The 13,270-nt window shown below is 37.2% G+C and overlaps 1 protein-coding gene across 1 annotated transcript; it reads right to left on the bottom strand.

The window, feature by feature from the left end:
* Position 1: 1 nt before the first annotated feature.
* Positions 2-7,161, bottom strand: CDX4 (caudal type homeobox 4). The gene is made up of 3 exons (XM_009999645.1): positions 6,645-7,161; positions 1,593-1,738; positions 2-234 (listed from the first exon to the last, which is right to left on the bottom strand). Exons 1-3 carry the CDS (start codon positions 7,072-7,074, stop codon positions 28-30), a joined length of 783 nt encoding a protein of 260 aa, XP_009997947.1. The 5' UTR covers positions 7,075-7,161; the 3' UTR covers positions 2-27.
* Positions 7,162-13,270: the final 6,109 nt, after the last annotated feature.

The following is a 13,270-nucleotide window of genomic DNA, read 5'->3' as shown; positions in this document are numbered from 1 at the left end:
CTTTCCCTTTTTTTTTTACCCCTCTGTTCATTCAGAAACTATGACTTGAAGAATGTCATTAGGCTGTAATCCACTCATTCCATGTGGTGGTGGGAACAGAGAACTGGATATTTCATTTGGACTGAGTGAACCAGAGTCACTCTGAGCTGAGCCCCCGCTGCCATCAAACTGAGCTATTTTCTTCTTGATCATTTTTCTTTCTTTTGCTCGGCGATTCTGGAACCAGATTTTCACCTGTGGTGTTATTAATGAGATCAAATTAATTCGAAGTAGTAATCAAATTTTACAGTAATAATGGCAATGAAAATAAAGATATGTTAATAAAATAGAATTGTTTTTCTTCATTTATATTAGAAGTGATTTTTTGTGTGTACCTATATTCTTATGTATTTTTCTGAATTATTCTATATTCTTATGTATTTCTGAATTATTATTTTTACTGGGCATTATATTTATATATGTCTTTTACAGATGCATGTCATATGTATAAGTAGATACATCAGTATTGCTTAATCACAGCTAATTTCCCAGGCTAACTGTGCACATGTAAAGACTCTTATTTATTTGAAATCTACTTTTGGTTTAAGTATCTATGTTTTCTTATGTGAAAATATTTTCCTTATCATTAGGGGTTTTTTGTGTTCTTACTTCTCAATTCTGTGTTCTCGCGCAAACTGAACGTAGAAGCAGAGGAGGCCACTGAAAGAGGAAAATATTTTAGAGAACTGAATATGTATGTTCAGAAAGAACAAAAGTTTGTAAAATTCTAAAAAGAACAGTATCTTGTTTAAATTTACCTGGGGCAATACATCTGGTTGCTAAGGTATGAGGTGCCTTATTCAGCATCCTCCAACTGTAGCAGCACCACTGCAATTCTGTTATATAAGGACAGTCAATATACATGCAGGCTGCAGAGCTGTGCTTCCTAAGTGTGCTCCCCAGTGCAGGGATTTTAGGAAATTCTTTATCCTGAATTCCTCTAGTCTTTGTACGAACACAGCCAAGTCACCCTGGGCTGCTCAGGAGACTAACTTTATTCAGGACAGAGCTTCAATATGTACTTGTTATGAATGAATGCAGATCTGCTTTCCAGCTGGCTGAGGAAAAGATGAGCTGTAGAAATAGTGGCAACAAATTTGTAACAAAAAAAACCCCATAGATTATCTCGTATGATCACTCTTTGAATGCTGAGTTTTCATTTTCCTGGGTTACAGCTGAAATACATCCAATGCTTTGGAGTTTTCTGGCCACTGTTTTTATGTGACTGCAAGAATAAATAAAATCGAGAACAGATCTAAGATGCTGTTAAGCCGAACTGTTTCAATCCTAGCTGTCTAGCACATAAGAATAGGTACTTTTTATAGTAGAAATAAATCCTAATATTTAGTTACCCACATTTGGAGGTTTCTGTCAAATTAACCTATTCATTAATTTGTGTCTGTGTAGCGTGTTCTGTGTGCCCAATATACTCACAGACTTTATCATGGTGCCTTCGCACTACTCAGGACACAGAACGTGTGCTGGTGATGTCCCCCAGCAGTAACAGTACCTGGTGAATGGGTGTGTAGGAATGATGAATAGGCTCTGTGTACCTGTCTTTCAGAGAGTCCCAGGTTTGCTGCAAGTTCTGACTTTCTTCTTATTGTGATATATCTGTTGCAGTGAAATTCCTTCTCTAATTCCAGTCTCTGATGATCTGTGTAAACAACTCGGTACTTTTCTTTTGTTCTTGTTTTACCTGTTCAAGAAAGAAATATTATTAGTATGTTGACTTTGATTTTCTGTAGCATCTTGCAAATATCCCAAACATTTTCAGACATTCATTAAACTACAGAGTACTTGTGTGGGATTGCTTTCTGTGTCACAGAGAAGGAATATGAGATGAAGGGTGAATAAGTGAATGAGCATTGGTTATCATAACTGTCCTTCCCTCTTTATCTCCTTCTTTCTATAAACATACCTTTAAATGTAAAGTTTGAGTGAAAAACACCGTGATGCATCTTAAATAATTCACAGCAGTGTATAATTAGTGCTGGCTATATTTAATCTCACAGCGGTTTAATTTCAGGGTTTATTGAAGTGACTTCCGTGTATATGCAGGCATAAATAAACAGGATTTCAAGACTGAAGTTCAGTCACAGTTTATTTAGTTTTACCTAATTCTTTATTTGAATTTTTAAAGGTCACCTCTCTAAGGCAAAGAAATGTCATTTTTCTCTCTTGTGTGGCTGTAGGACATTCTTGCAAGTTGAATATTTGTTTGATTTGTTTTTCAAAATTGTACAGTCCTGCAAAATGCTGAGTGCCTGTAGAGCTGTTACTGGGAGAACTCTGTGTGCTAAGCTTCCCTTTCCAGTTGAAGGCATTCGGCAATTTGTAAGATGAGGCAATAAAATACTTGTAAAATTATCTCAGTATCATTCTCTCTCTAATGTATAAAATAAATATTCTTAGATGTATTGGATAAATACTGTTAAGAGAAGCATTACTTGATGTTTAGAAGATAGCTCTCATTTCATACGCTTTTAAAAACAATTCTTCATATAATAATAAGGAGAAATAACTTTTCAACTTATTTGTTCTCCTTTGCACTTTCAACAGCCAACAAGATAGTTTTCCTTTTTCTTCTGATCTTCCCAGGTTTTTTTTGATGTGAGATTTCTGGGACAAACTGTGGGACAAAGACTCCTTTAAAGTGGTTCCCTAAAATCCATTGAGGTGTTAAGATGAAGCACACGCCACACAAAGGAGCGACAAGGAGATCTTATCAAGAACCCCTTTCACATTCAGAAACACAAGCCAATTGGTTTGGAATTTACAAGCCCTAAACAAATGTCAGACTCTTTCATCTTAGCAGAGGAAAAAAGGACAGAAATAGATGAAGGAATATTTTTTCCTCAGTTCTCTCTAGTTTCAGATCAACAGTAAGGATCAACGGTGATATTTTTATCTGAAGGCTGGAGGTAGACACAGTGTAAGACATTTTGAAATACGCATAATTGGGGATGTTTTCCCAAATCCTGTGCCACTTTGATTTCTAGTGTGCAAGGTTTTCCTGACTAATTTTGATGGACTAAAACAATAATCAGACTATCTTAACTTTCTTTTAAGGTACAAATTGTTGGCTTTGAAATATTTGTTCTAAGTGATAGTTGTAATGTTAACAATAGTGCAGATATTCAGGTTCTTGTAAACTGAAGGCTTAGAAGGTAATCTTTGAAAACAAGTTAAAATTCAACAGGGTTATTCCGGCTTCACTATAATCAGCAAATATAGCCATGATTTGAGGGGGTGGAGAAAAGGAGTAGTTTTCCCCATTCCCCTTGGTCATAAAATTCACAGAGTATTTCTTCTGAAGACAATAAAGCCAGGAGAAGGCCTCTTTATTTGCTGTGAAAATCATCACCCTTTCCGGCAATATAACTCCTGAAGAAAAGAGGGAGAAGGAAGAGACAAGACTGCATATCAAAGCAAAGTGAAGTGTTGAAAGGGTCTGTTGCCTCAATATGACAGATAGGCCTCAAAACCTCAGACAATGTAGGCCAGTGGAAAAATAGATGTCACAACTAGTTTACAAAGCAAAATAAATTAGCATTAAAGCAGAGGCCTGGCCTTTTTTCCTGCTTTTCTGTTTTGCTTTCTGGCTGTATTTCTGCTATGATGTAATCTGAATTACTTGTACATCACTGCTTATTTAAACAGAGCCATGAAATGCATTGACTGTAGTTAAAAGAAAAAAGCTGAGGCTGATCATGCAAAGTATAAAAATAAAATTTTCTTTTGTTTAGTCCCCACAAAGTCCATTCTCTTTCTGAGAAGGTTCACTCCCAGATTAAGCTTCATAAAGTTTTAAAAAGTATAAAATCTATTTTCTAGGCCCTTATTTAGTTTCTTTATTTTCAGAAAATTTAATGCCTCGAAGACTCACTCACTCTCATAAAATACACATTTTGCTCTCTTGATTACACAGGGTTTAGAAATTAAGTTTTTCTCTTACACAACTGAAGTCTATGGAGCATTTTTGTCATTGATTTTTAGTAAAACCAGGATCAGGCTGGCTGGGAAGATATCTTTACCAAGCCCATTTTCAAGGTCTGGTTTTAAGAATTTCTTATTGCCTCATATGTTTTTAATGTTTGTGTATTTGAAATAAAAAAAGGCTTGGTTCTCAATATACTGTGGGTTTTAGTAAGAGGATATACGATTTCAAATCCAGTCTTATCTGCTGAAAGGACTTAGTGCTTCTGTCTTCATGGTGTTTCGTCCTGAGAATTGACATGATTGGGTAAATTTTCATTTCACTTCTCCTGCAATTTTGTTTTTGTGTATAAAATGCTAAATATAAATATGAAATTGGAATACAGTGAACATAGTAGAGTCTAAATAGAGGGGGAAAAAATCCTGTTAACATCCCCTCCCCCCAGATAATTCCTGTTCTCTTCAGGACAGCATTTCAGTAGGCTCCCTCATTTAATTAGATGTGTTTTGATTTCTGTTATTCCATGTGTCTCACATACTGCAATGTGAGTACACACCACTACTGAAGTTAAGGACATACACATATTTATAGATATATTTGTGAGGTTTGGGGCTATGCTTCTGAAATTTTAAAGCAAGGAACTATATCAAGCCATGATAATGTTGAAGGGGATGAGCCAGTAGGTATTTTGATGGCATTAATAATATAATGGCAATTAGGAAAAACGGAGAGCAGTTCCGTTTCAAAGAGCAGATCTAATGTCAGCAAGTCTGTTTTCTTACATTATCTTCTAGAGAAAGCATCTGCAAGTTACCATGTAGCCGTTACATGCATAATTTTAGTTGTCATTATCTGTTTAAATTTCCTTTCATTTTCCACAACTTTTTAAGTATCATTATTACATTTTTCCAGTTTTACAGTTCACACTATTTTAGAAACACCTACAAAAGGCCCAATCTATTTTGTAATTGTTTTGCAAAATAGCACATTCATGCTTTACTCCTTTTTTTAAGCTGAGTTGAGATCTTGGGCCCAATTCTGTGAAGTCCTGAGCTGTTTTTAACACTTCAAAGGCCTTGTATCTGGGAATGTACAGCCTCAGGCTATGTATCTATTGACAGACCTTGTTTCACCTGTCCAGTACTGTTCATTAAGTATTTCTCCAGGTGTGTAAATTCTGTGTGCTTTCCAGACTATAATGAATTTAAGCACTTAACTGCTTTTCTGAATGACATATTTATATGATTTATGAAATTGAACAAGCATGTGAGAAACTTTTCAGGGTCTTCCATGTCTGTGTAATAAAAGTTAGATTTTTAAATGTGTTTTATTCCTTAAGAATGCTAACACATTCAAAATTCAGAAACAACATGACAGAGACAGGGCTGCCCCACTCACACTCAGTAGTCTCTGTTGAATTTGGTCTGCACTCATGTCTTGCATCTCTTCTACCCCTGGAAGTCTCCCATGATGTTACTGAAGTTACTGCTGATTTACATGAGTATACATAAGGGGGAAAATCTGCCTGGCTTTGAAAACCTTTGTAGAGGCTCCAAGTGGAAGGATGCCGTTGTGTATCTTAATATTCACTAGGCATTTTATACTCAGTAATAGTGGGAAAACAGTGTGCATCTGCTTTATAACTAGGAAACAATTATCAGACTATTTTGCTCTTGAGTAATAACCATTTAAAGGAGGATGGTGTCTCAAGCAGCAGTGCTGGTTTTGTGTGTCTTCTAAGAGTCCTCCGATTGTAATTGCTCTTCTTTCTTTAGAGCATTTACTTTGATGCTCTCTAACACACACTTACTACTTTTAACCTTAACAATAGATTCAGCAAACCTTGCTACACCCAATTTACACCTTGGGAATAGACACTGAAAGGTTCATCTGGCGTGCAGCTTGTGGCAGAAACAAGCGCATCAACCCGTCAGGCTTGCAAGAAAGTGATTTTTAATTGTGCAATTGCAGCAAGCTGACAAAGTCTGCTACATGAGAAAAAGAGAACTGTTTTGAAACTAAATTAGGAGGAAGCTTAACTGATGAGATATGGGGTCTGCAAATGAAATAGTCTACACTGATCATTTGAGTCAGATTGTTCCTCTAGTAATATTTCTTCTCACCAAAGAAATCAAAGTAGAAAAATAAATGACACAGGAATAAGAGGAAAAAATGCATAATCACTACAGTTGGATCAGCACATGATTTTCCTTAAAAATATTGAAAAGTCTGTAAAGATTTTAAAAGATCAACCTGATTTCATCTTGATATTTATCTTGCAGCACAAGTTTTTTTTTCCTGTAACTGTTAAATGTTGCTTCATTCCTTGTTCCATGACATTCTCAAGACTATCATGTGTTTAATCCAAAATGCTTAACAGAATGCTAGAGAAAAAATTCCTGGACTTAAGTGAGATGCAGCCATAGCTAAACACAACAGCTATTCCACTGTAGTAACCATATAAAGCCTTTATGGGATGAAAGCGAAACTACTGCAAGTTTAGTTAAAACTGCATTAGTTAAAACTGCATTAAACAGCAGTAGGTTAAATAAATGTCATAAATGACCCACCAACCTATGTGCTTCAAGTAAAGTTAATTATTTATAAGATCAGTGATAGGAGGAGATGCTTTCTCAGGTGGAAAGTTGAATATACATACACTCACCAGTAGTGTTTGCTTGTACCGTTTTCCTCATCCATTCATAAGAGCTGTGCCTTTGGCTGTTGGGAGAGATGTGCTGTGCATTAATTGTTTCTACAGGAGGTAACCCTCCAGATCCAGCAGGATGGAGGGAGTTGTAATCAGCACAACTGTAGGAGACCTGTCCAGGAGACGAGCCATTGATCTGTGCAGCAGCAACCGTGCTGGAAGGTCCTGGGCCATAAGCGTTCCAGTCCTCCCTCTGTGGGCCGTAGTGAGATCCCCAGGTTCCCGCAGGCTGCCCATGGGTGTCCAGAGTTGGCACATGATGGTATCCCATGTAGTCTGAATAGGGTGGAGTAGACACAAAGTTTTGTACTGGCAGGTTGTTGTTACCCCTTGCAGATCCTGGATACATGCTGGTCTCTTTATCCAAGAGGGAGCTCACATACATGGTTGTCACAGACAGTAAATACCTTGTCACAACATCTTGTTCTTCTGTATTTTCTTTTGCTGCTTAAAAATATTTCTGTTTGGTTTTCTCTAATAATGCCACTCTGCTTGGAATCTTCTACTTCATCCTCTTTTATTATCCACTGTGTTACCAGGTGCTGGTGGTAATGGTTTACCAAGATCTTGTCTGACGTCAGCCTAACTGCCTGCCTCATAATTACATTTACATTCAAATGAAGGGCTGACCCACCCCACCTTTCTGCTAGTTCTGGTGCTTTCTCTTTTACACAACTTTTATCTATCCTGTTACCCTTCCCTGATATTCAACAGCAATTCCGGTACTGTAAGGTGATGCAACAGTTACTTGCATTTGTAACTTAGTAAACCTTCTTTTTTAAGAACAGTGGTTACTATAATAGCAATGTTTGGTGTTCAAATTATTCCTGTCCAAATGTGATCTGTTATCAATCAAGAAGTAAATCTGTTACTCTCTTAATTTTTCAGATACTAAAAAAAACCACTCTTGCATTTTTACTTCTTAAATAAAGGGACACAGTAAATTTGAATAGTTGTAAGTCAGTAACTTCAAAATACAGAGCACCTTGTAAACAGCATGTCTTGAATACAACTGTGTCAGAATTTTCCCCTTCATTATTGATATTTGTAAGTGGTTTTCCAGAATGAGAGAAATTAAGGATCTAACTGGGATGCATGTTCACACTCTCTCCATGAAGAGTAGTTTAGAGATCCCTTCATCTGATGGCCATTGCAAACTGATAAATTTTTCAAAGCAGACAATTAATCTTCCTAACAAAGATGTTGCCAGAAGTACAAAGAAAATGACTGTAAAAAGTAGTGGAAAAAGTCTTTGATTAGGCTCAGTAATATTGTTGACTTCTGTTTCAATCTGAAGACAACCTTTATCTGTCTGAAAGGCTGGGTTCCTTCCTCTGAAACTGTTGTGTAGTCAGTCATCTGTTTTCTGTGGTGGCAGCTTAGGTAAGTGCAATCAGCAGTGAGAAACATCTGGGTTATCACATTAGTGCATCAGAACTGCCTTGATGCTTTTCTGTGAAGCGTCTGACACACGGGCACTCGGTAGGCCAGTGTAAGCCTTCCCACTGAGAAAAAATACTCTGAAGGTGGGTTTATGTGTCTTATTAAGAACTTGACATTAACATGGGAGAGCTAGCCCATGCCTTATGGCTTGAGAATTGCCTCTCTGTTGTTGTCTAGCTACAATTTGTTGAGTGAATTTGATATATTTTTATCTTGGATGGATTTCTTTGCAATAAGCTATTTGTCAGGGGCTATGCTTGCAAAAGAGGTGCAAATTACAATGAGTTGTTTCCTTTTACAAAGGTGTGGTTTTTCATTCAGTATCCTTTGTATTTTGACACTACTTGTATTCACACATCCCTTCTAATTCCAGCACTAAAGGATTCTAAATGTGTACTTAAAGGCAGGAAAGATATTCTTCTTCTACTTTGGGTTTGTTGGTTGTTTTTTGGTTTGGTTTGGTTTATTTAAGGAAACAAATTTTACTGAGAAGTGTAGCTAAATTTTTATAATTAATTAACAGTTTTCTTTATTAGTCCTTAGTATCCTGAGAATGTTGGAGAAAGTTGCATCATGGGATAGGACATGGAAAAAGTAAGACCTTCTGTAATTGGTGTACTCTTATAAACACAGCCATTAAAAAACTGGAAGAAACTCTTGTTTCACTTCATCTTTAAAGAAAAAGAATTATAATACATTTTTTGAGAGCCAACACACTTTGTAGTACTTATGTGTGCTATAAAAGAACAAAGATCTCTATTGAGCATCATCCAAATTGAAGAAGGTATATTTCCTCTACTGGAAATATCCTTGGCATCTCTGGTTTATTTGTGAACATTCTGCCAGCAAGAGGTATTGCTCAGTGTGATGCAGAGCTGCCAGTCAGAGCAGATCCATAGGAGGGCAAAGTTTTGTCTCCATTGACTTGATCTAAAATCCATTAACATAGTGCATGTGGACGTGGGTTATTCATAGATTTCAGATCAGACACATTGTTTGACTTCTCCTAAGCACACCTCACATCTCAGTGAGTAACATTTGATCTCATAGAATGCATTAAGATGATGGTAACATTTTAAATCCTTAGACTTTCTCTTTATGAGTTCCCTCCGCACATACCCCCCACAATTTCAGTATCACCTAATCCTATTTTTTGTATCTCAGAGCTTTATCCTTTATTCTCTGGTCTTCTTTTATCTTTTGTTTATGCTCCTCCTTTCTCTTTCTTGTTTTGCCTATTCCATTATCTGAATTTTCTTTAGATCTATTTTGACTCTTTCCAGAAGGTAATTAGATCAAGATACACCGATGGCGAATTGCTACACTGATTTGATACTGGCTAACAATAGTAAGCTTTGAATAAGGCATTTTGTTTAAAAAGATTTACATAGCAGGATAAGATTGCTGCATAGGACTGCAGATTTTTAACACCAAAGTGAGAATAAGATAACTAAAATTGAAAGATTCAGATGATCTTCTGCATCCTGACTCGTATGCCTCCCATTTAGTGTAACAGAATCATGTGGAAATATTAAAAAGGAATCATGCATTTGCATCTAGTCTAGTAGTTTGAGGCTACCAAAAATTTGGGGTTGATGTTTTTTGAGAGCGAATTGACTGTTAATCTAACTGCCTTGCCAAGAGCCATTTCTTGGCTATTCACATGTCCTTCCTGCTCAGACCCAGCATGTCAGTAGTTTCAGAGCCACAGTACAACTGCGTCTTCGATGTGTAGTAGTAACCTACAGTATAGTCCCAGGAACACTTTTAGTGGGTATTGCTGTCAGGGAGGAGAAAAAAAAAAAAAAAAAAAGAGAAACAAAAAAAAGGTGAACTTCCCTTGCCCTGTTCATATCTGCATTATGAGGGGATGGTAATGAGTTGCTGGTGTCAGAGGAAGGGCGAGTGTGCTGCCTATCTGTGTGTAAATGCTTGTGGAACTGTCCTGTCACTGTGGGCCCCCTCCTGACTTTCTGGGGTGATTGGAATCATAGAATCATAGAATGGTTTGAGTTGGAAGGGACCTGAAAGATCATCTAGTTCCAACCCAAGCAGTTCTAAGGCAGTGGGCTAGATACCCAGAAATCTCACTCATATGGAGGTTTGTATTTATACAATTTTTCTGCAGTGGCTGATAAAAACAGAACAGGAAAGGTCTGTGTGGTATTGGCAGCAGGAGGGCTGTGCTCTTTGGCATGCTTCAGAGAGATGGATTGCCAGAATAACTGAACTCCAAGATTTCAATTTTCCATATTTTTTTTCCACTTGTTAAAATGCTCTGTATAATTTATCTTCTTACCCAGTGTCTGCAGGAGTTGCCTCACTGTTTTATGTATGTAAAATGAAATGTACTTTGAGATCTCTGGAGAACAACATTTTCTAGTTTTGTAACAAGTGGTTGATGAACATCTAGCAGTAATAACAAGCATGGTGAAACCCATCAGAACTACTGAAGTTTTGTTTGTACAGGCAATGTAGATACTATACTATGGTGTATGTGCTGTTCTAAAAAGCATTTCTTAACTAGGTAATGATAATATAATCACAGATGTACAATTAAATGTTTTAATGACAGCTATTATAACTGTAACTTCAGTGACTACTGTTACATTAAAACTGGCCTGTACAACAATTACTGATATTAAAGGTGTTTATACCTGTGATAGTTTTTATTAGCAACACTTACTTCCTCATAAAATTACACGTCCTTTTATGTGGAGATAAGAAGAATCAAATCTGTCCCTCTTTGGAGCTTGACAATTATGTGAAATCTATCTGGAGTTTTGCTTCTGAGGCAGGAAAAGCAGGTGAGTTTAGCATGTCCCATTCTGGCTGAGGTGATAGGAGCAGATGTTTATTGCCTCCAGATGACTACTCTAATGACACATCAGTAACATCAGGCTTAGGAATCCTTCTTGCACCTTTGTAACTGCATGCTTGTAATTTCAATGGAATGGCTAACTTAGGACTTTGTTAGTGAGCTATGTATCGCTAGTAGTTTTATTGCAGGTTTTTGGAGGTGCTGGGTTTTGCACACACACCCATTCCTCCTCAAATTAATAGTCAGCTGTATAAATCTTGAGGAAAGATCATTCTGACTAACTAGAAAACAGTCTGTTTAGTCTTGAAGGAAGGCAGATGCTGTTGCTTTCACTGAAGCTTCTACAAGCACAAATCTTCAGATTTATTTTTTTTGACCTTTTTAAATTGGGTTGTTCAGTATGCAACTCCCTAGTTAGGGCTCATTTTCAGGGCTTGAAACGCAAGCACTTGCCACACTGTATCTCTGTATTGACAGATGTGGCACAGCTCAGAGAGCTGAACCAGCAATGGTGGATGAGTATTTTCACTTGCTGAACTGAGCTCTCCTGAGGAAAAAGAAAAAAGGAGGTAGCACAAGTTTCAGTTCTGTGCTGTGCATTGCTCTCATCCCTCATGTGTAAGTCCTTTGCATAAGAGACCAGCAGTAGAAATGAAAATGTCAGTTGTCTGTGAAGCCATCCTCAATGGTTTTATTTTTAATTCCATGCTCTGAAATTGTTAACAAATCCTTTTGAAAAATGATGAAAAGTGACTTGTTGGGAGCATGGTGATTGTATTTACCCTTTTGTCTATTCCCCTACTGTTTTGCTAACTGCTTCCAACAATTACTTATCTTTCATTTCTTAATGTTAACTTTTGCATTTTATTGAAAGTAGCTACAATATGTTGAATGTATTATCTGCATCAGGGTTGTATTTGGCAGGAAAGAATGGTCTGGAGCTAAAGGAGGGTTTATGATTCTGAAATGTAAATAATTTAGAATCTGCTACAAAATCAATACCGATAGTAATAAGGGTATGTCTTACTGCTCAACAAGTAGACTGAATATAGCAGGTTACAGGTTAAACCAATTCTTTTTAGCAGAGCAATGGAATTAAACAGCAAATCCTCTACTGATATGTATTTGGTTTCCTTCCTGAGTCAGGCAGTGAAAGGCTCCCACTAACTGTAACTAGCTCCTGCTGACCAGAGTACAGCTGGATGGGACTATTGGGTGCTCACCAGTGAGCCCCTGAGATGTTCTTTGGTGTGGTTATTCTTTCTTGCAGTAACAAGGGCATCGATTGCCTTTACTGATTGCAAATCTTGCCATCCACATGATTTATATTCCTGGCACAAATTTAACTCTTCTGTCATACTCTCAGGGAAGATGGATTATTGTCTGTATAAAAACTGTCCTGCCCCAGGGCAGCTGTATTTTATTGTAGCTCAGAAGACCAAGAACATACAGGATATATCACAATTAATCCTTTTAATTTCTTGTGATACCTCTTAGAACTGAGTGTGTTCCAAAGTGTACAATAAAGTATTTGTGCTCGCCAAGTATGAAAACAGCTGGCAAACATTTTCATCATAAACCCTGTGCCTGTTCCTTTACCTAGTGAGGTTTGAGCAATGTTGTGTCCAACCAGTCATGTCCAGCGCTGTTCCCACTATGACTGGCTGCATCAGTCATTTGCAGGGACATGTCATTGCAGCCTACACTCTGAGGGTAAAAGCTTGGATTGGAGTCAGCCTGTACTGCACCAGCGAACTGAATGAGGCTGCTAAAGTAGGAGTGTGCTTTTTAATTTTTATGTTAACATTCAGAATACATATATTTTTTAATCTGCTACTTGGGTAGAAGGTAGCACATATCTGATCCTCTCTCGTATGTATGGTAATGATTGCATGACCCCTTGGCAATTGCAGATCTGCATATTTGAAGCTTTTTTTTTTTTTTTTTTTCATTTTAGAAATGCCACTTTGAATTGTATCTCTTGCTTAGTTGCAAAGTTTTGGTAGAAGGTCCTGTTTCCAGAGCTTTTCCAGGTCTTTTTGTACCATGTAGATCACAATTCTCGCTGGGTAATGCAGTTTAAAGGGTAGTGAATTCCCCTGAAAATTGGATATTCCTTGATCATTCTTTTAATCACAATTAGGATTAAGGGCTTAGATATTCTTGTGATGTAGTCTAAGGTATGCTTTTCTTCTTCAAGGCACTTTGGTAACAACCAATCCATCTTCACAGCAACTCTGGTTTAGAGTCCCTAGTTTTCAGATGTGATAAAAGTGATAGGTTATATGATATACCCAAAGTCAAGAAGAAATTGTCA

Source organism: Chaetura pelagica, unplaced genomic scaffold (genome assembly GCF_000747805.2).
Source record: "Chaetura pelagica isolate M959 unplaced genomic scaffold, ChaPel_1.0 scaffold456, whole genome shotgun sequence".
Lineage (NCBI taxonomy): Eukaryota > Metazoa > Chordata > Aves > Apodiformes > Apodidae > Chaetura > Chaetura pelagica.
The sequence above is the reverse complement of the archived record's forward strand: the minus strand, read 5'-3'. Positions and strand labels throughout refer to the sequence as shown.